Below are 21,439 nucleotides of genomic sequence, written 5' to 3' on the forward strand. Positions count from 1 at the left end.
GTGATGCAAAAGCTGGAGGCGGCCGGGGATGCAGGCACAGGGTGGGGACATGGAAGTGGCACTGTCACCCCGAGGGACACTGGGGACCTTGGTGTCCTTGCCTTGGAGACATCGGGGCCACCCTGAGGTCGCCTGTCCTGTTTTGGGTCACTACAATGTCCCTGCAGTGTCCCCACGTGACCACAGTTTGTCCCCCTGAATCGTTAAAAACCAGGATAATCACGGACAAAGGCGCTGTAACTAATTAAAGTTACAAAGTGGTGTGTTTATTCACTGGCACGGGAGTCACCTCCCAAAGGCGTGACCGCCCCGAACAAGGTTCTTTGCCCTCTATTTATTGCCCAAGATCTTACATACAATACATGTGCATAACCCCAGCACCTCCCATCCCCACCCCATATTAAAATGAGCCCATTCGTCCTTCAGGCGTGCGCAGTTCTTCTCTTGAATTGGGTCGGTGCTCTCGAAATGGGTCAGTGGTCTTGATGGATGAACTCAGGAAAGTCTTCATCAGGTCTCCGTGACCTCCTGGAACAATCCAAGGCCTTGTCCTTTGTGACTAACGGTTTATTATTTTACCTTTTTCAATACATAAATTCATAATAGCAGATAATTATACCAATTAGCTCTAGCCTAAGCATCTAGTAATTATTAACTTAGCATTTACCTACCTAACTTACATCTTGGTCATGGAAACCACTTTTACCCTTAGCAAAAATCTTAACTTTTTAAAACCATGATTCACCCCTTTCTGTCTCTCTCTCTTTAACTCTCATTCTATCACAAAACTGAGTAGTTCGCCCTCAATAAAGTGCAATTTTTTTAGAGCAACCTGATTTGTCCTTCTGTTCTTGTCTTTTGTACCTCTGAGATCAAAATGAAGCATCACGACTCCCCCCTCTACTAACAGTGGATCGGGACACCTTCCCGCCCCTCCCGCTCACCCGAGAGCTCCGTGCCCCCAGCCCGGGGGGCTCCCAGTGGCACCAGTAGGGCCCCAGCTGCCCCACACGCCCCATGGCCAGCGCCGGGCAGGGTCTGACACCTCCCCCTCCCCAAATTCTCCTGGCGGGGGGCGCTGGGGGCGGGGCGCGGGTGGAGTCCAGGTGAGGAGCTCTGGGCGCTCTGGGACTGCCTGAGGAGTCATCAGCGCCGCGCGCTCTGATTGGCTCAATTATTTTGGCGCTTTCTCTGATTGGCTGATGAGAAGCCTGGGAGTTGAGAGAAGCAATGGGAGAGATCCCACCCCGAGCACCTGCATGGGAACAACAGACCCAGCCTGGGCACAGCAACGGAATTTATTACAATCAAATCACAGCAGCACAAGGAGAAGGGAAAGGAATATCTCCAACCTCTTCCCCCACCCAATGGGGATCACCAGGACCACGGATCACCAGGGTTCTGCCCAACGGGGGTCACTGGGGATCATCCAACACCGATCCTCCCATGGGGGATGGAGCTGGAGCAGAGCACGAAGCTCTTCCCACACTCGGGGCACTCACAGGGCTTCCATTAGTGGTGACTCCGTTGGTGTCGGGTCAAGTTAGAGCTCTGTGAGAAGCTCTTCCCACACTCAGGACACTCGTAGGGCCTCTCCCCAGTGTGGATGCGCCGGTGCTTGATGAGGGTGGAGTTGAGATTGAATCCCTTCCCGCAGTCGGGGCAGCGGAAGGGCCTCTCCTCTGTGTGAATCCGCTCATGTAGGAGGAGATTGGAGCTGGTCTGAAACCTCTTCCCACATTTGGGACACTCGTAGGGCCTCTCCCCAGTGTGGATGCGCTGGTGTTTTCTCAGGGCAGAGCTCCAGCCAAAGCTCATCCCACATTCCAAGCAGGTGTAGGGCCGTTCCCCTGTGTGGATCACCTGGTGCCACATCAGGTGAGAGATCCTTGTGAAGCCCTTCCCACATTTCCCACACTCGTAGGGCTTTTCCCCAGTGTGGATCCTCTGGTGCCGGATAAGACGGGACCTGTCTCTGAAGCTCTTCCCACATTCCCCACACTCGTACGGCTTCTCCCCAGTGTGCATCCTCTGGTGCTGGATCAGATCAGAGCTCCACCTGAAACTCTTCTCACATTGCAAGCACTTGTGGGGCTTCTCCCCTCCAGGAGGCTTCTCCACCAGCTCTGAGCTCTGCCTGGATCTCCGGCCGCCTTCCCAGCTCAGGGAGGGTCTTTCCTCCTCGCAGCTCCCTGGGCTGGGTTTGAAGCCCCTCCTCCTGAGAGATCTCCAGGGCTTTTCTGCCTCCATCCCCGCACACCTGAGGAATGAAAATTCCTGGTTTAGAGGGAAATAACAAGAAGAGAGCTCCATAAACTGGGTGTTCCTCCTTGCCCAAGTTCATCTCTGGAAGTCATTGAGGATCTTATGTCTGTAATAACCTCCCAAACACCAAGACTCCCACCCAAAATCCTCCAAACTTTAACACACGGATCAAAAACTCCCCAAATATCAAGCTTCAGCCAAAATCCCCTCCAAAACTGTTCTGGTTTGAAAGCAAAACCAGTGAGAGACTCCAAATCTGAAATACAATTTTAGAGGGAAAAAGAGAAGAGAAATAAAATACATGCAATAGTACAAAAGAAAACAACTGACAGAATCAGAATACAACCTGACTCCCCACTAGTTAGGGTGGTGGTAGCAGTCCAGATGAAGTGGTCTTGTTGTAGTAGTGATGCTGTAGAAAGGTCTGGTAGCTCTTGTCCTCTGGAAACCAGTGGGTAAGGGCTGCCTTGGTGCTCCAAATCTCAGATTTTATCTAGGTAGGAAAGGCTTGGCTCCTCCCCCTGGCTGGAGCATCTCCCAATGGGATGATGGAATTTTATCAGTCATGCAGTGGCACTCAATGGCCCATTAACAAAAGATATCTTCCTGGAGGAAGGATGGGTTGTGGAAAAGATAAAGAACACTGCCCCACCTGGTTTTAACAGATGGCCCATTAGCAGAGGATATCTCCCACAGAGATAAGGATCACTGTTCCACCTGTTTTTTTCCACTACTCTTTGTTCTTTTGTTTATTCCCTGGACCTCTGACCGGTTACTTCATGTTTGCTGCTGATTTCCTCTCCCTTTTGAAGATGAAAATGGTAAAAGTGTCTTTGACCTGCCTTGCTGGATATTGTGAAGAGGAACAGTCATCTACTGCAAGTGGAAGTGTCACGGGTGGAGCAGAGTTCTGTGAGTGCTGCATCAAACCAGACCTCGTCAGACCTGCCAGAACAACTGGTCCATGCTGCCCTTCACTGCTCTGCCTGTTCCCCACTGTTTCATGCCAGAGTAATTTAACTGCTGTTAATTGGGTGTGTGTTTCACTCGAGCCAGTCCAGCAGAACCAGCAGAAAGCAGCCCCAGAATGAATGGGGCTCTGCAGAGGAGCCCCAGACTATTCATCAGCCTGCCCGCAGAACTGGCTCCAACTCTGAACCCTTGTGACCACACTCTGAAGAAGACACACTTCTGATATTTCTGAGGCACTTATGACTGAGTCACTGCACGTGCTTGTGCAGGTAAAAATCCCAAAGTTCTTTCTTACTTCAGGAAAAACCCTGCAGCAGTGCATACCCAGCATCTGCTATCAGCACATCCTGGCTGCACGTGCAGGAGAAGCAGCAGCAGCATTGTACACGTGGGTTTGTTAAGCTGAACTCCCCTACACTTTGAACAGTGCTCATCACAAACATATTTAATGGCACACCGATGCCATACATTTCTCCTAAAAGCCTCCCTTATAACTAAACTTTGCTAGAAAGTTAACGCCGAGAATGAACGAGCAACTTCGGTCTCAGTCCGGAGGTGGAGGTGTTCTAAACACTGACTTTCCGAGAGCAGCATCTCTCCTGAAGCGCTCGGGGCCACCCGAGCCGCCGCCGGGAGCGCGGTGCAGAAGCCGGCCCGGACTCAGCCGCAGCGCCGGGCACCGCGCATCGCTGCTCTGCAGGGCGGCCCGCACGTCCTCCAGCAGCTGCCGCAGGCTGCCCTTCTCCTGCTGCAGCTCGGCCATGCGCTCCTCGGCCCGCTCCAGCGCCACCATCTCCTCGCAGCGCTCTCGGGAGCAGGGCCCCGGCGGCCGCCGCTCGGGCTCGGCGGGGGCTGCGCGGGCGGATGTGGCTCTCGATGTGCTCGCCCTCCCGGCCCAGCGGCAGCCGCGGCCCCGCGCGGGTGCTGAAGCGGCCGCAGAGCCGCGCGTGGAGCTGGCGGAAGGTGAGCTCGGCCCAGAGCCCGTCCCACAGCCCCGCGCACTCCTCGGGCTCCGCCGCCTCCTCCGGCCCCAGCGCCCGGCACAGCGTGCGGGACTCCTCGCCGGGGATGCGGCCCGGCCCGGCGCAGTCCCGCTGCTGGAAGATCTCCTGCAGGGACTGCTCCGGGCCGCTGGCCAGCACGACCATCTCGTTCTCCACGCCGCGCTCCAGCCCGTAGCGGTGGGCGAGGGCGCTGAGCAGCCACTGCGTGCGCCGGGCCGGCCGCCCGGAGGGGTCCCAGCCCTCAGGCGGCTCCATCGCGCCCGCCCGGCCCGCGGCGCTGCCCGAGCATCCTGAGCGCCGCCCGCCCGAGCGCTCGGCCCCGGCCCCGGCACGGAGCGCCCGGCTCGCCCCGCACGGAGCCGCGTCCGCCTTTGTCCAGCAGGAGCAGGGACTCGGGCAAAGCGGGCAGGTGCCGCCCTGCTCCCTTTGTCTGCCAAGCCTGAGCCCCAAGTGTGGTTCTTATTTCTTAGCTGATTTCTCCCTGGTTTCTCTCTAACACAAGCAAGACAATAGCATCGCACAATCCAGTTTGACAAGTAAGGCTGGTGAACGTGTGAGTGCTTCCACTAATTAAAAAACTCGATGTGCTTGAATGTCGACCTTCTGTTCGCTCAGGCTCCTGACCTCTGTAAATGCGGTGACTTCCTGGTGATGGTGTGTGGATGTTAAGAGGTCTGTGTTAGAGATGAGTATGCGTTAAACTTGTTGAAACGAGGTGCCCAAAGCAGTGATTTTGGTGTCTCTTTGGCTGGGCAGTAGGACCGGCGTTGTTGAACGCAGGCAGCAGCACGACCAGGGCTCCTCCAGCAGCAGGGACACGCCAGGAGCCAGAGGGGACCGTGGCACCAGAGGGGACCGTGGAACCAGCCGTGCCCGAGGCCTGAACAGGCTGCCAAAGTCAGGTGGTGCTGACAGGCTGCGTTAACAGCCCAGGCAAGGCGTGGTGAGGAGCCAGGGCTGGGGACCACCCAAGGAGTCCTGTCAAGAGCAAATCGTTCTAATATTCTCTCTAGGATAAAAAAGGAGCAAACCAGTCCAGCTGACATGTGAGGAAAACGAATTCAAGTTGTTTAAAACACTGCTTAATATAGGGTTGGGTTTCTTTTGGGTGAACTGATGCTAATAAATATTTGCTCCCATATGGTGGGGTTTCTCTGCAAATAGGCCTTGATAAGAAATTTCTGACCACCTTTAGTTTTGCTCTTTTTTAAGTTGAGCACCTGAGTAGCTTTGTTGAGGAATGGAGAATTGTTTGTAGCTCAGTATTTTCTCAGGAGGAGCCTTAAATTTCAGCACAGGAGGAAGGAAAGGCAAAGGTTTGAAAGCCTTCCCCTGCTGAAGTGACACACTTTGAGAGGAGTCTGTGACGAGAAGTCCCCTCAGGCACTGCCAGGGCTGTTTGCCTCCTCTGCAGCTCAGTATTCTGGGAGTTCTACAAGTCTCAGCTGCCACTGTATTTTCCCCTGAATATTTTTTGTCGTGCAGTACACAGGGAGAATATTTTGTGCTAGATTCTCCTCTGGGCTGAGAGGAATGTTGAATTTGTCTTTACAAATGAGCTCTGGATCTGCCTGTAGATAAGGCTAGCACTGAGAGATAAAAGAAACAATGGGATGGATTCGACTGATTGATGAATGGAAAGAGATATTTGCCTTTCCAAACAAACTGTAAGGCTCCTGATAAATGAAATTGGATATCAAAAGATGAAAGAAGCAACGGGGGGAAAACTATGAATTCTATAAAAATTAAAAATGAAAAGGGAAGGTTATACATTAGAGGGGAATTTCAGGTATTGAGCTTTACGGGAAGTCTGTGCCTCTCAAGTACTTCAGCCAATGGGGAAAGAGAGAGGGAAATGCGGCCGGGAAAATAGGATAAAAAGGAGGCTGCGTCCTCCAAAAATTTGAGAGATCCCAGGGGAATGTCCCATGGCCTCTCCCTTTATTCGAATAAAGCAAAAAGGACTCCTCTGTCTCCTTTTTGGACATAAACCTGTGGTGTTTGTGGATTAATTTTCCTGACAATTTTGGGGGCTCGTCCGGGATCTTTCCACCGTCCGGGGCGGCGAGTGGAGCTGAAGGCGCCTCACCCAGTTTGGGTGATCAGCTCCCCTTGGTGCCGGCCGGTACCGGGTGATCCATTGGGTTCCCGAGACTGTCCAGGAGACAGACGAGTGGCGGACCAGGGGGGTCCGTGAAGAGTCCGCAGGGAAGGACCACTGAAAACAAAGGAGCAAACCTGGGAGGGCACCCATGGAGGGTAGCACAGGTAAAACGGGGCACCCAGAGAGGGTTGGAAAGGTGAAGCCGCGAAGGGGCCCCGGCAAAAGGGATGACGATCCCATAATACCCCCGGAGAGTCCCTTGGGGAGAATGCTGAGGTCTTGGGAGAGATTGTATATTCACCCAGACATAACTATGGAAATGATGGTAAAATATTGTTATTTTGTGTGGCCAGAGTATAAGTTGGCAAGGGGACTTATATGGCCACCTTATGGAACAGAGAAAATTCATTTGTGTTGAATTTTGTGAAGGTACTTAGAGGAGAATTGGAAAGGATGGATTGAAAGGGAATGTGGATTAATATGGGTCAGACAAGAAACAAGAGAAATATATGTGTTAAGAAAAAAGAGGAGGAAGAGGAAAGTGGTGAGGATTGGGATGTTTTTCAGCTCCTTCTCCCGTCTTGTCCTCCAGTGTTGCTAGCTGACCCAGGGTCAGCTGCAGGTCGTCTGTATCCTCAACTTTCAGAGCAAGGGGATCAGGGAAATGTTATTCCTACAGCCCCACCTGAGAAGGGTGATGGTGTAGGGGGAGGGGAGCAGCATGTTGTATCACCCCCCAGAACTAGAATTTGAACTCAGTTTAGGGCATCAGAAGCCCCCCAAGAGACAGGGGTACACCAGATGCCACTCTGTCAAGTTCCTTTGGGGGGTCAAGGGGGAGGATTTGGGTTTGTAATTGTACCACTCACTACCCAGGATATAAGAGGGTTAAAAAAAAATATATTTATATGTTGCCATAGGGGTGGGGGAAAAGATAGAGAAATATTTGGGAAATGCGGATTATACGTGAAAGGATTGGGATTTTCCTTTGGGAATTTTGTTTGGGTCATCAGAGAAACGAATGATTTTGCAGAAAGCTCGGCAGCTGTGGGAGGATGAACACCCACAAGCAGCAGGGGGGGCTGGACCCAATGCACCTACGGTGGGTGATGCCATCCCCCAGGCAGACCCCCAGTGGGACCCAAATAACCAGGCCAGTCTGGCTCACCGTGATTGCCGTGCTTATTTGATCAGGGCAATCAAGTCTGCGGCTCCCAGAACTAACAACATAGCTAAGGCTCTGTCGTTAGAACAGGAGAAACAGGAAAGCCCCTCTCATTGGTTGGAGAGGATTAGGGATGCCTTGAGGAAGCACAGGGGGATGGATCCTGAAGGGCCAGCCTTCAACACATTGCTTAAGGTACAATTTGTTACTAAAGCCTGGCCTGATATAAGGAAAGGAGTACAAAAAGATGAAGAGTGACAAAATAAGTCTCTAGAGGAATTGGTTAGAAAAACACAGCAGATATATGTAAGAAGGGATGAGGAAAAGGCAGAGGCTAAAGCAAAGATGATGGCAGAGTTTTTGCAGCCCCGGAGGAATAAACCACAGGGTCCAAGGGGTCCCCAGGGACAGAGGGGACGGGGTCAGCCACAAGGAAGGGGCAGAGGGATTCCCTCCTCGGCAGGGGACAGCCGACCCAAACAGCGGCTGGGGAAGAACCAGTGTGCTGTCTGCAGGGCAGAAGGGCATTGGAAAAACGAGTGTCCGCAGAAACAACTGGACCCTCAGGAGGAGGAAGTCCAGAGGATAATGGAAATGGATTGTTAGGGGTGTCAGGGGCTCCTATTATACCAAAGACCCACCACTCAGGAGCCCTTGATAACTTTTAAGGTGGGTCCGGATCGAGAGGAGGTGTGTTTTCTGGTAGACACAGGGGCTTCTCCGTCCACCTTCAATTTTATACCTAAAGGGGGAAAACTGTCAAAAAGATCCTTGGTTATTCAAGGAGTAAGTGGGAAGGATGAGCGAGTGCATTTTATTCAACCACTGTTAATGAATGTGGGGGACAGATTTGAACTGCATGAATTCTTGTTTGTTCCTAATTGTGATTGTAATTTACTGGGAAGAGATTTGATGGCTAGAATGGGAATGCAAATTAGCATTGTAAAAAAGTGACACGGAGTCCGAAACTGTGATATCTTTGTGTAAAATGTCTGAGAAGGCTTATGCTGAAATAAATCAGGAAGTATGGGCAGCCCCAGGGACAAATTGGTTAATGCCCCAGTCTTAGCTCTTCCAGATGCAGAAAAAAAAAAAATTCAACTATATGTGGATGTCAAACAGGGTCATGCTAAAGGAATTTTGGTGCAAGAGCATGGGGGAACACGGAGGCCTGTTGCCTGTTTTTCTAAGTTGTTAGACCCGGTGGCCAGAGGCTGGCTCCATTGTCTGCAGAACTGTGCAGCCACAGCTCTGATGGTGGCTGAGGCCCGAAAGCTGACAAGGGGAGGGGATCTCATTGTTAAAGTCCCACATCAGATTAAAGCTTTGTTAACTGAGAGAGCCTCTAAGTGGATGACGAGTGCTCGATTATTACAGTATGAATCTTGTTTAATGGAACAGGAGGATTTAGAATTTAAAGGCAGGAAATTTTTAATCCAGCCTCTTATTTAAATGGCCCTGGAGAAAAGGGGGGCCAGAAAGAAATCCATGATTGTATCCAGGTTATAGACCTCCAGACACGGGCTAGGGAAGATCTACGGGATATTCCCTGGCCTGAGGGAAAGAATGTGTTCATTGATGGGTCCTCCAAGGTGGTAGAAGGGAAACGATTTACAGGATACTCTATCGTGAATGGGAAGCAATTAAAGGAAGGGGGGAGGTTACCACACACCTGATCAGCTCAGACAGCAGAGCTGTACGGGCTTGTGAGAGCCTGTGAATTATACCAGGACAAGACAGTAAACATATTTACTGATTCTAAATATGCATATGGGGTAATACATGCATTTAGAAAACTATGGGAAGAAAGAGGTTTATTAAGCTGCAGAGGAAAGACATTAGCTCACGAGAACTTAATCTCTCGCCTATTGGAGGCAGTGAATTTACCAAAAAAGGTGGCGATAATCCACATTAAGGGGCATCAGGCAGGATGGTCAGAGGAGGCAATAGGAAACCGACTGGCTGATGAAGAAGCTCGCAAAGCTGCATTGTTGCCAGAAGTCTCTAAGATCCTGCCTATGCTCCCAGTAACTGCACCGCTGCCAGAGAAACTCTCTTTTCCACCAGAGGAACTTGAAATAATTAAAAAGAGTGGGGCAGAGAAAAGAGAAAATAATTGGTTTACAAAGGATGGTAAGCAGTGGATACCAAAAGCTCTAGCCTTACAATTGTTAAAACAGCTTCATGAAGGGAGTCATTGGGGCTCCCGAGGACTGGCAGAAGCCTTCCTCAAAATGAACGCTGCTGTTGGTCTCTTTAGCCTGGCAAAGCGAGCCACTGAAGGCTGTTTGACTTGTGCTAAAACCAACAACAAAGTTACAAAGAAACTGGCCAGGGGAGGGAGGCGTTGGGCAGTACGTCCCTTCCAGAGATGCCGGGTGGATTTTACTGAAATGCCTCGAGTGGCAAGATTTAAATATCTTCTGGTAATAGTATGTCAATTAACCGGGTGGCCAGAAGCATTTCCAACTGTGTCAGCAACTACAGGATCAGTTGTTAAAATATTTTTGGAACAAAAAAAATTCCAAGATAAGGGATGGTGGAAGCGATAGATTCAGATAAGGAAACTCATTTTACAGGAAAAATTCTTCAAGAAGTTATGACTGCTTTAGGAATACGGTGGAACCTCCATACCCCCTGGCACCCACAGAGTTCGGGTCAGGTTGAGAGGATGAATGGAGAAATAAAGAAACATCTCCTGAAGCTGGTAATAGAAACTAAGATGCCGTAGGTACGGCTCCTGCCCCTGGCTTTAGCAAGGATAAGAGCCAGACCCAAGGAAGATATTCAATTATCTCCCTTTGAATTGATCTTTGGAATTCCTTACCCTTGTAATTCTCAGCCGAGTGGGGGGATAGAGATAAGTGATGTGTATTTAAAACAATATGTGGCTCGGATAGTGTCTCTTGTGAAATCTCTTCGACAGGAAGCTCAGCTGGCACAGACCCTGCCTTTGGACTTTTGCTGTTCACAACATCCAACCGGGAGACTGGGTCCTGGTTAAGGAGTGGGAAGAAGCACCACTGGTGGCGAAGTGGCGTGGACCTTTCCAGGTGTTGCTGAGCACAGGAATAGCCGTCAAAACAGCTGAACACGGCTGGGCCCATCACACTCGGGCCAAGGTCTCTGCAGCCCCAGAGATTTGGACATCTCAGCTGGAGGAGAAGGACGGGAAGCCGCGACTGACACTCGGCAGGAGGGGACTGGAGCAGCAGCCAGGGCGTCGACATCGGGGGAAGCCTCGTGTGCCCACCCACAGAGTGCCTGCTGAAATAGTCTGTGTGGGCATCCCTCCTCTCAGATCTCCAGGCACTGGGGGCCAACCCTTGCTGTCATTGTTTTCTTTATGTTAAGCCGTTTCTGTGCCTTCACTCGCCACAAGTGGTGTGAAAGACAACGTGAAAGTAAAAATTAAGTTAGGAAATTAGATTACACAATCAGAATGTTTCTCTTAATAATGTTCCCTTTATATTATCAGTTAGGTTAGGGCCAAGAATGGGAAAATAATTTTTTGACCTTAGGAGAAGAAGTAGCAAAAACCTTTAACCTTAGCAATTGTTGGGTCTGTGCAGGTCCAGGAGAATCTGAAAACGGGCCATGGGTGGCCAGCCCAGTAAAACCTAAATAGTAGATTAGCACCCTGAGTGAGGTCCGTAATGGAACAGGATTTTGGGATGAGGAAGGAAGTCCATGGCTGCTTCATTCTTCTGAAAAAGACACTTATTGCCTAAAATAAGGCAAATAGATGACAATGGAAAAGTGGTGAAACAAATTGCAAAATGAATTAAAAAAATTAGCTCATGTGCCAGTCCAAAGATGAAAAGGATGGGAATGGGACATGTTTTCTTGGCTACCTGGTGGACTATAAGTTAAACAACTGCTTTTTTTCCTGTTATGTGCTGTAGCAACTCTAATCTTTCTACCATGCATGATCCCTTGCTTAGTACAACTTATTCAACATGTGATCAAAGGGATGCAGGTAATAGCCACGCCTACTGATCCAGAGATGGTTACAAAAGGACAGAAATTGATGTCACTCCAAATAATTACAAAACCAAAAAAGACTCAGGAACAAGAAATTAAGTCAATGAGAGCTAAAGTGTGTAAAGACAATTATTAAAAAATAAAAGAGGAGGGGTTGAGAGGAATGTTGAATTTGTCCTTTACAAATGAGCTGTGGATCTGCCTGTAGATAAGGCTAGCACTGAGAGATAAAAGAAACAATGGGATGGATTCCACTGATTGATGAATGGAAAGAGATATTTGCCTTTACAAACAAACTGTAGGGCTGCTGATAAATCAAATTGGATATTGAAAGATGAAAGAAGCAACGGGGGGAAACTATGAATTCTATAAGAATTAAAAATTAAAAGGAAGGGTTATACATTAGAGGGGAACTTCAGGTATCAGGCGTTCTGGGAAGTCTGTGCCTCTCAAGTACCTCAGCCAAAGGGGAAAGAGAGAGGGAAATGCGGCCGGGAAAATAGGATAAAAAGGAGGCTGCGTCCTCCAAAAATTTGAGAGATCCCAAGGGAGTCCCATGGCCTCTCCCTTTATTTGAATAAATCAAAAAGGACTCCTCTGTCTCCTTTTTGGACATAAACCTCTGGTGTTTGTGGATTAATTTTCCTGACAGAAAGAACTTTGGGATTCTTACCTGCACAAGCACGTGCAGTGCCTCAGTCATAAGTGCCTCAGAAATATCAGAAGTGTGTCTTCTTCAGAGTGTGGTCACAAGGGTTCAGAGTTGGAGCCAGTTCTGCGGGCAGGCTGATGAATAGTCTGGGGCTCCTCTGCAGAGCCCCATTCATTCTGGGGCTGCTTTCTGCTGGTTCTGCTGGACTGGCTCGAGTGAAACACACACCCAATTAACAGCAGTTAAATTACTGTGGCATGAAACAGTGGGGAACAGGCAGAGCAGTGAAGGGCAGCATGGACCAGTTGTTCTGGCAGGTCTGACGAGGTCTGGTTTGATACAGCACTCACAGAACTCTGCTCCACCTGTGACACTTCCACTTGCAGTAGATGACTGTTCCTCTTCACAATATCCAGCAAGGCAGGTCAAAGACACTTTTACCATTTTCATCTTCAAAAGGAAGAAGAAATCAGCAGCAAACATGAAGTAACAAGTCAGAGGTCCCAGGAAGAAACAAAAGAACAAAGAGTGGTGGAAAAAAACAGGTGGAGCAATGATCCTTATCTCTGTGGGAGATATCCTCTGCTAATGGGCCATCTGGTAAAACCAGGTAGGGCAATGTTCTTTATCTTTTCCACAACCCATCCTTCCTCCAGGAAGATATCTTCTGTTAATGGGCCATTGAGTGCCACTGCATGACTGATAAAATTCCATCATCCCATTGGGAGATGCTCCAGCCAGGGGGAGGAGCCAAGCCTTTCCTACCTAGAGAAAATCTGAGATTTGGAACACCAAGGCAGCCCTTACCCACTGGTTTCCAGAGGACAAGAGCTACCAGACCTTTCTACAGCATCACTACTACAACAAGACCACTTCATCTGGACTGCTACCACCACCCTAACTAGCGGGGTGTCAGGTTGTATTCTGATTCTGTCAGTTGTTTTCTTTTCTACTATTTCATGTATTATTTTTCTCTTATCTTTTTTCCTATAAAATTGTATTTCTGACTTGGAGACTTTCACTGGTTTTGCTTTCAAACCAGCACAATTTTGGAGGGGATTTTGGCTGAATCTATATATTTGGGGTGTTTTTGATCCGTGTCTTAAAGTTTGGAGGATTTTGGGTGGGAATCTTGGTGTTTGGGAGGTTATTACAGACACAAGATGCTCAATGACTTCCAGAGATGAACTTGGGCAAGGAGGAACACCCAGTTTATGGAGCTCTCTTCTTGTTATTTCCCCCTAAACCAGGAATTTTCATTCCTCAGGTGTGCAGGGATGGAGGAGGCAGAAAAGCCCCGGAGATCTCTCACGAGGAGGGGCTGCAAACCCAGCCCAGGGAGCTGCGAGGAGGAAAGACCCTCCCTGAGCCGGGGAGGCGGCCGGAGATCCAGGCAGAGCTCAGAGCTGGTGGAGAAGCCTCCTGGAGGGGAGAAGCCCCACAAGTGCTTGGAATGTGGGAAGAGTTTCAGCTACAGGTCCCAGCTGATCCTACACCAGAGGATCCACACTGGGGAGAAGCCCTACCAGTGTGGGGAATGTGGGAAGGGCTTCAGCAACAGCTCCAACCTGATCCAGCACCAGGTGATCCACACTGGGGAACGGCCCTACAGCTGCTCGGAATGTGGGAAGAGCTTTGGATGGAGCTCTGACCTGAGAAAACACCAGCGCATCCACACCGGGGAGAGGCCCTATGAGTGTCCCAAGTGTGGGAAGAGGTTTCAGACCAGCTCCAATCTCCTCCTACATGAGCGGATTCACACAGAGGAGAGGCCCTTCCGCTGCCCCGACTGCGGGAAGGGATTCAACCGCAACTTCACCCTCATCAGGCACCGGCGCATCCACACTGGGGAGAGGCCCTACGAGTGTCCTGAGTGTGGGAAGAGCTTCTCACAGAGGTGCAACTTGACCCAACACCAACGGAGTCACCACTGAGGGAAGCCCTGTGAGTGCCCGAGTGTGGGAAGAGCTTTGTGATCTGTTCCAGCTCCATCCCCCATGGGAGGATCGGTGTTGGATGATCCCCAGTGACCCCCGTTGGGCAGAGCCCTGGTGATCTGTGTTCCTGGTTATCCCCGTTGGGTGAGGGGGAAGGGGCTTGAGAGATTTCTGTCTCTTTTCCTTCTATTGCTATGATTTGGTTGGTAATAAATTCCCTTGCTGAGCCCAGGCTATGTCTGTGACATCCGTTTTGCTGTTTGCTGTGTTTGCTCGTCCTGTCTTAATCTGCTCCTGGAGCTACTGGTTAAACTTTCTCTTCCCTTGCAGCTCGAGGGGTAGGGTCAGAGTGGCTCTGGTAGGTGCCTGGCATCGGGCCAGTGTCACCTTGTCTTGGTTTGAAAGACAGGTATTTTCTAAGGAAAGGCAAGAACCCCTTTCTGACACCTGTGTCCACTGGGACACGAGAGGGACCTTGTTCCCACCCCTCTCTTTGCAGGGACCTGCAGCAGGAGAAGGGATTTGGAGCCCCGAATACACCTGGGACTGGACTTGGCTCCTGACATCCATGGGGCTCCCAGAGCCCCTCACCCTGGAATATCCCAAAACCTCCCAGAGCCCTTGCTGCTCCACAGGGACACTGGGTGTCCCTAGAGCCCCCCAGTGCAAGGGAAGCCTTGGGGACAGCTCTGTCCACCGAACCCCAGCACATGGATCAGGGACAGCCCCCTCCATGTCCCTCTGACTTTCCCAAGCTCTGCCCACCCCACAGGGCTCAAGAATCTGCCCTGGTCCCCGAGGATCTTTTGTGGGGCTGGAATCCCCCAAGATTTCTCACCAGGGCATCCAGAGGGGCAGCCGGGCATCCCTCCCGCAGAAGCTCCACCTGCTCAGCCACGAGGGGCTGGGGAGAAAGGGGGGGTTAGAGCCACACTGGGGGATACTGGGGCTGGTTGGGAGATACTGGGGCAGGCTGGGGTGTACTGGGGCACAGTGGGGTGTGCTGGGGTGCACTGGGGGTGATGACCAGGACAGGGGAAGCTCTGGGCCCAGCAGAACTGCGGGTACCCACCTCAGACCTCTTCACTCGTTGGACGCCGTTCTTCTTCTGCAGAGAGATGGGGAGATGTCACTGGTCACCGGGGTGTCCCCAGTCCCAGCAAGGCACGGGGGGACCCAACTGGCCCCCAGTTCCCACACTGGTGCCCCAATTCCAGGACTTACCGCAATGCATCCACCTGCAGCTCCTCCTATGACTACCTGCAGATGGAGAGCAAAGGTTTAGTCTGGAATGGTCCTTGTGGGAATTCAAGAGTCACAGGTGTCCCCACGCCCTGTGGCTGTCCCCAGTCTGAGGGGGAAAATCCCTTCTGCTCCCCCCAGTCCCACTCCAGGCAGTTTCACCCGATCCCTGTTCCTGCAGGGACCACGGTGGGGATGGAGACGAGGAGAGCGAGGGGAACTTGGGGCTTCCAAGGAGGAGGGGATGGAGTGGGATGTGAGGGCCCCAAAGACACTGAACTGGGGGAACTTTGGGGACCCAGGGGATGGGGCTGGGGGAGTGGAAGGGATGGGAATGGGGGAATGCAGGTGGGGAGGCAGGAATTCCAGTGGGGGGACATGGGGGCTGAAGTGGGAGGTGGGTGGGACAGGGGAAAGCAGGGGCAGAGGACCAAAATTGTTGGGTTTGGGAGGGGCTTTGGGAGTCCAGGAGGGGGATTTGGGGATACTGTCATGGAGAATGAGAAAGGGAAGGGAGTGGAGGGAAAGAGGAGAGGAAGTGGACTGGGCATGGGGATCTTTGGAGTGCCTGGGGTGCACTGAGATGGGTGGGAATACAATGGGGACCCAGGGGAAGGGGCAGCCTTGGGAAGCTCTGGGGTGTACAGGCACGCACTGGGGTGCACTGGGATGGCCTGGAGGGTCATGGCCATGAGAGGGGAGGCTCTGGTTCAGCAGAAGAATTCAGGATACTCACATCGCCAACAGCAATGGCACCACCTCACTGTGGAGAGAACATGAGATGTCACTGGGGTGTCCCCAGTCCTAGTAAAGATTGGGGGAGACCAAACTTCCCCCCAGTTCCTGTTGCGTTCCCTAGATACATTGTAAATGGTACATTCCGTGACCCCTGCTGTGCCCTGTATCTTGGTCCCTCTCCCCTCCCGGCCACACAGAGCTGGCTGGGATCCAATTTCTCCCCGCCCCCCCTTTCCAGACCCTAGAAAAGGTCAGGACCCACTGACCTTGCTCTCTTATCCCGCATCTCTCTCTTCCCCCGTGCTCTTTCTCTTTTTCCCCCCACTCTCTTCCCCCGTGCTTTTTCTCTTCCCCTGTTCTCTTTCCCCCCCCCCACGCTTTTACCCTGTCCTTCCCCCTCTTTTCTCTCTCTTCCCCTGCTCTTTTCCCTTCCCTTTTCACCCACAACCCACGAGAAATAAACCTATAACTTTATCAGGGGAAAGAGCCTCTTTTAATATCTTATCTATGTCTCTGTGGCTAAGGCCCAGAGGAATATCACCCTAACACCTGAGCTAGACCGGAGGAGGGTGAAAGACTCTGTATTAGGCCGAGGAAAAAGCCGTTACAGTTGGCGCTCCACGTGCGTGGTTTCTTTAAAGCACCCACGTTTCGCTGTGATCCCTAATTTCGGGATTCGACCAGCATAGGAGCTGATCAACTAGCTAAAATTTCTTTAAGCTGCATTTTGTGCAGTTCGAAGACTTTTCAGCACGAACCGGCAGCCTGTCGGTCCCAGACAGGTCGGTTCAGGACGTGGATCCACTACCGTGTACACAGACGTCTCTGCCTGCAAGAGAAAAGGTGAGTTAAGCGTCCCTTTCCGGCGGGTAGTTCCCGGAGCTCCGCGGGGGGTCTCACCGGTGGCATTTTGCTGGCCCGGAGCCGTTCTCCGGAGGACAGGCGGTGTGGGCATGTTTGCAGCGTGCGCGCAGCTTGGAAGCCCTCGGCCACGTGGTGCGGCGCGGGGGATGGGGGGGGGCTGGACGCGGCCACCCCAGGCGCAGCAGGCAGGCAGCTTTGATCGGTTTCAAAGGTGCGGCACAGGGAGGTTTTTTTGCGTTTTTACGGTTTTTACGGGTGTTTGCGGCGCGGGGGCGGTCCCTACAGCGGCGCGGGCGCCACACATAGGTTTTGCTGACAAAAAACGGCGAAATTAACATCGGTTCCGCATCTAGTAAAGTCTGAAAACCGTAGTGTACCTAGCATGTCTTAACAACTAACTCCTTTCCTGTGTTTTAACTGTAGTGGGGTAGATATAGTGCAAATTGCTAACACTATGGGGATACAGCAATCTGCCTTACAAAAGAGTATAACAAAACAACTCAAAGAAATACTAAGTTCAGGAAATGTTTTAATATCTAATAAAAAACTAGCCCGTTTTGCCAGCTGGCTGTCTGTTGAAATATCGGACCTTGAATTGCAAAATATAAATTCGATTTCATTTTGGGATGAAATAGGGGATTTATTAACTTTAAAAGTAGAAAATGGAGATAAAACTGCCTCTGTATTCCTTCTGATATTCTTACAAATTCGGAAAGTTTTAATTCAGACAGAAAACAACAGACAGCAGCAGCAAAATGATTCAAACTCACCTTCCCTTTCCAAAAATCCCTATAACCATAACCTGGAAAGCACCCCAGGGTCTCCCTTGGGAATGCAGCATGCTCAGCACGGCTGTAACTGTGCTGAAACCCCAAATCCTCCCCAGTATCCCGGTTCTGACGATTTTTCTAAAATTATCAGCTCTCCTTCCTTGTCCCCTTCCCCTCCAGGCCACGAACACGTGGCCGTATCTGGACAGGTCAGGATCGGGGTCCCAGATAGCATTGGACATGCGGTCCAGGGAGTGGGGGGGGGGGCGATATGGTGTCAGCCACGTGTCTCCTCCTTCATCCCGCAACCCCCTTTACCCTCTGGTCCCAGCCCCTAAGCCTGTCCCCTCCCATAACTCATCCCTGCCCTCGGCTCCACCGCCCCCTCCCCCCTCCAAGACCCTGTCCTGCCTGGTACCTGGCGACCCCGCCCACAGGTGTTGCAACCCTGGATTCCACCACCCCTCCCCCTCTCCGGTTTCACATTCCTTCCCTCCAAGCTGCTGCGGGGTGGGGGAGGGCAATGTAGCCCCTGCTGGCTTCAGTGCCGGTGGCGGTGGGGGTGGGGAGGGATCAGCTCACAGCCCCTGGGGGATGGATGGTGCTCCCGTGGTGGGGGGGGTGGGCGGCCTCCGGGGCCGGGTGGGGGGGGGGTGCCTAAACCTGAAAGTCAGCACCAGGAGAAAGAGTATGTACCATCAGTTGCTCCTGTAGTTTATCTTGGTAAGAGAAACGGAAAAAGAAGTTATCAACCTTTGTCCTACCAAGATAAAAAAGAAATTTGTAAAGTACAAAGAGAATTTGGTAGGAATAGTGAAATCTTTAAAGGCATGATGAGAGCCACTTTTAATTCAAACGAACTGGTTCCATATGATATCAAAGAGCTTTTCCGGTGTCTGTTAACTCCTTCCGAATATGATCTATGGGAAAGCCTGTGGAAAAGATCTTTAAAAGTGCTTTTACAAGAGCTTTTAAAAAGCTCAGATAATGCAAAGGATGCTGATAATAATGATATGACATATGAACACCTATGTGGGGAGAAAGATTGGCATTGCCCTGAAAATCAAACCAGAGTACTATCTAAGTCTGTCCTAGATAAAATATGCAATGCTGCAGAAAAAGCCTTTAATCAATTACCAAGAGTAGATACTAAAGGCAGTTATATTAACATTAAACAGTTTACTTCTGAGAGTTTCTTACAGTTTGTGGACCGCCTTCGTATGCAAGTAGAAAGACAAGTGTCTGATCCAGTATTACAAGCTGAATTAATTAAAGAAATGGCTCAGAGGAATGCTAATGAAACCTGCCGTAGGGTTATCCTTGGCCTTCCCCTGGAGCCAGCACCTAGCTTAGCACAGATGATTGAAGCCTGCGCCAGAAAAGCAGAACTGTTCAGTGGACACAAAAGAAATCCAGGACTGGCACACCCAAGGACCATGGCAGCTGTAACACCAGAAGCCAAGAAGCAACCAATGACACCAGAGCAACTGCAGCACATCATCTGCTTCCAGTGCAAGCAGCCAGGACACTTCGCCAGGGACTGTCCACACAACCAGAAACAGAAGAAAACCAACAAACAAAAAAACTAACTTTACAGCGCGTACCCGCCATTAACACCATAGCGCGCTCGGCTATAAATACTGCGGGCTCCACACTCGCAAAAGACTCTCTCTTAATAAACAAAAAGGGGGAGGATGGGATAGAGGGTGTGGGGATGTATGTCAATGAAAATATCAAAGGTTCAGTTAACAAGGTTTGGAAGCCACTAGGCCGTTTTAGGCTTGTGACTACCAGAGGTTTTCATTTCAGGTCACCTGATTGGACAGTCATAACAGTGGACTTACCTAACAGTACACAGGACGTGATGTTAAACCACATGAAACTGAACAGTGAGTACTTTGTTGTCGGTGACACAGCACACACACCCCTAGAGATTGAGGTGGTTCCCATGACCATCAAGGGAAGCATAACTGGCCTCATTCTCTTGGCACGATGTCCTCTACCACCATATTACCTGGCTGAGGGACAAATCCTTGCCCAGGCCATTCCTGTTCCACAGGAGGTCCCAGTAGATGGAAAATCACCTGAAGTCTACTGGGCAGAAGTGGTGGGTGAGGACAAGCCCTCTCTGGCGTGCAACCTAACCTGTGGATCAGATCACCTCCATGTGGAGGGGGTACTGGACACGGGTGCTGATGTGACTATCATACCCGAAAGGATGTGGCCGTCACATTGGGAACTTCAGCCTGTGGCAGGCAGAATCCAGGGTGTAGGAGGAATCAAATTGGCAAAAATATCAAAAAGCATCGTACAAATTGAGGGGCCGGATGGAAAATTGGCTAGCATCCGTCCATTTGTTACAGATTATAAATGCCCTCTATGGGGGAGAGACACCATGTCCCAGTGGGGGGTGAAATTGATTATTCCTAAAACTCCTCAGGATTTTTAGAAGCGGCCACTGTGAGGCACCCTACCCAAAAGTTGAAATGGCTAGATGATACCCCAAAGTGGGTAGCACAGTGGCCGATGAGTAAGGAGAAGCTCAGGGCGCTTGAGGAGCTTGTGGAGGAACAATTGGCTAAAGGCCACATAGAAGAGACCACAAGTGCGTGGAATTTCCCGATTTTTGTGGTAAAGAAACCAGGGAAAGACAAGTGGAGGCTGCTCCACGACCTCCGGGAAATAAACAAAGTAATTGAAGACATGGGGTCTCTCCAACCTGGAATGCCTTCTCCAACAATGCTTCCCAGAGATTGGCAATTGGCTGTTCTAGACATCAAGGATTGCTTCTTCCATATTCCCCTACACCCAGAGGATGCCCCACGGTTTGCCTTCTCGGTTCCTACCATCAATCGAGAGGCCCCAATGAAGCACTACCACTGGAGAGTTTTGCCCCAGGGATTAAAATGTAGTCCCTCCATCTGCCAGTGGTATGTGGCCTCATTGCTGTCCCAGGTGCGTGCCCAGAGAGGGGAGGCCATCATCCTTCATTACATGGATGATGTGCTAGTGTGTGCACCCGATAACTCTCTACTCCAGGACACACTTGACCTAGTGGTTAAAGTTTTAACCTCTGCTGGATTTTAATTGCAGGAGGACAAAGTCCAAAGGATGCCACCTTGGAAGTACCTGGGCCTGGAAATCACTGCATGGACCATTGTTCCGCAGAAATTGGAAATTAATTGTAATCCAAAAACCTTAGCAGATCTCCATTCCCTGTGGGTCATTGAATTGAGTTAGGCCTTGGCTAGGCCTCACTAATGAGGACCTAGAACCTCTCTTCAATTTATTGAAAGGGGAGAGAGAGCTGCTTTCTCCCAGGGAACTGACCCCAGAGGCAAAGACTGCAATCGAAAAGGTACAAAAGACCTTAGGAGAGAGGCAAGCTCACCGTTACCAGCCCGAGCTGCCCTTCAAATTCATTGTCCTAGGAAAACTGCCACACTTACACGGGTTAATATTCCAATGGATCAAGGAGCAGAGAGAGTCACTCTTAATCATAGAGTGGGTCTTCCTCTCCCACCAGAGATCCAAAACTATCACTAAGCCACAAGAGTTAATAGCACAACTGATTCGGAAAGCAAGGATCAGACTGTATGAACTAGCTGGTTGTGACTTCACATGTATTCACCTCCCTGTTAAACTGTCTGAGGAGGGAAAGAACTCTCCTGACAAATTGACTAAAGAGATGTTTGAGCATTTGCTCCAGAGCAATGCCAGTCTCCAATTAGCCCTGGACAGC

At 50.7% G+C, this 21,439-nt stretch overlaps 1 protein-coding gene across 1 annotated transcript in view; it reads left to right on the forward strand.

Moving 5' to 3' along the window:
• The window catches only part of LOC148217869 (uncharacterized), a 105,092-nt gene that overhangs the window by 36,501 nt on the left and 47,152 nt on the right, over positions 1-21,439 (forward strand). Inside the window, exon 4 of the mRNA XM_088158319.1 lies at positions 13,618-13,863. Within this exon, the coding sequence (XP_088014445.1) occupies positions 13,618-13,863 (246 nt within the window). The remainder of the gene's footprint in view (positions 1-13,617; positions 13,864-21,439) is intronic.

The sequence above is a fragment of the Sturnus vulgaris genome, unplaced genomic scaffold, assembly GCF_052056855.1.
Source record: "Sturnus vulgaris isolate bStuVul1 unplaced genomic scaffold, bStuVul1.hap1 Scaffold_198, whole genome shotgun sequence".
In the NCBI taxonomy this organism is placed as follows: domain Eukaryota; kingdom Metazoa; phylum Chordata; class Aves; order Passeriformes; family Sturnidae; genus Sturnus; species Sturnus vulgaris.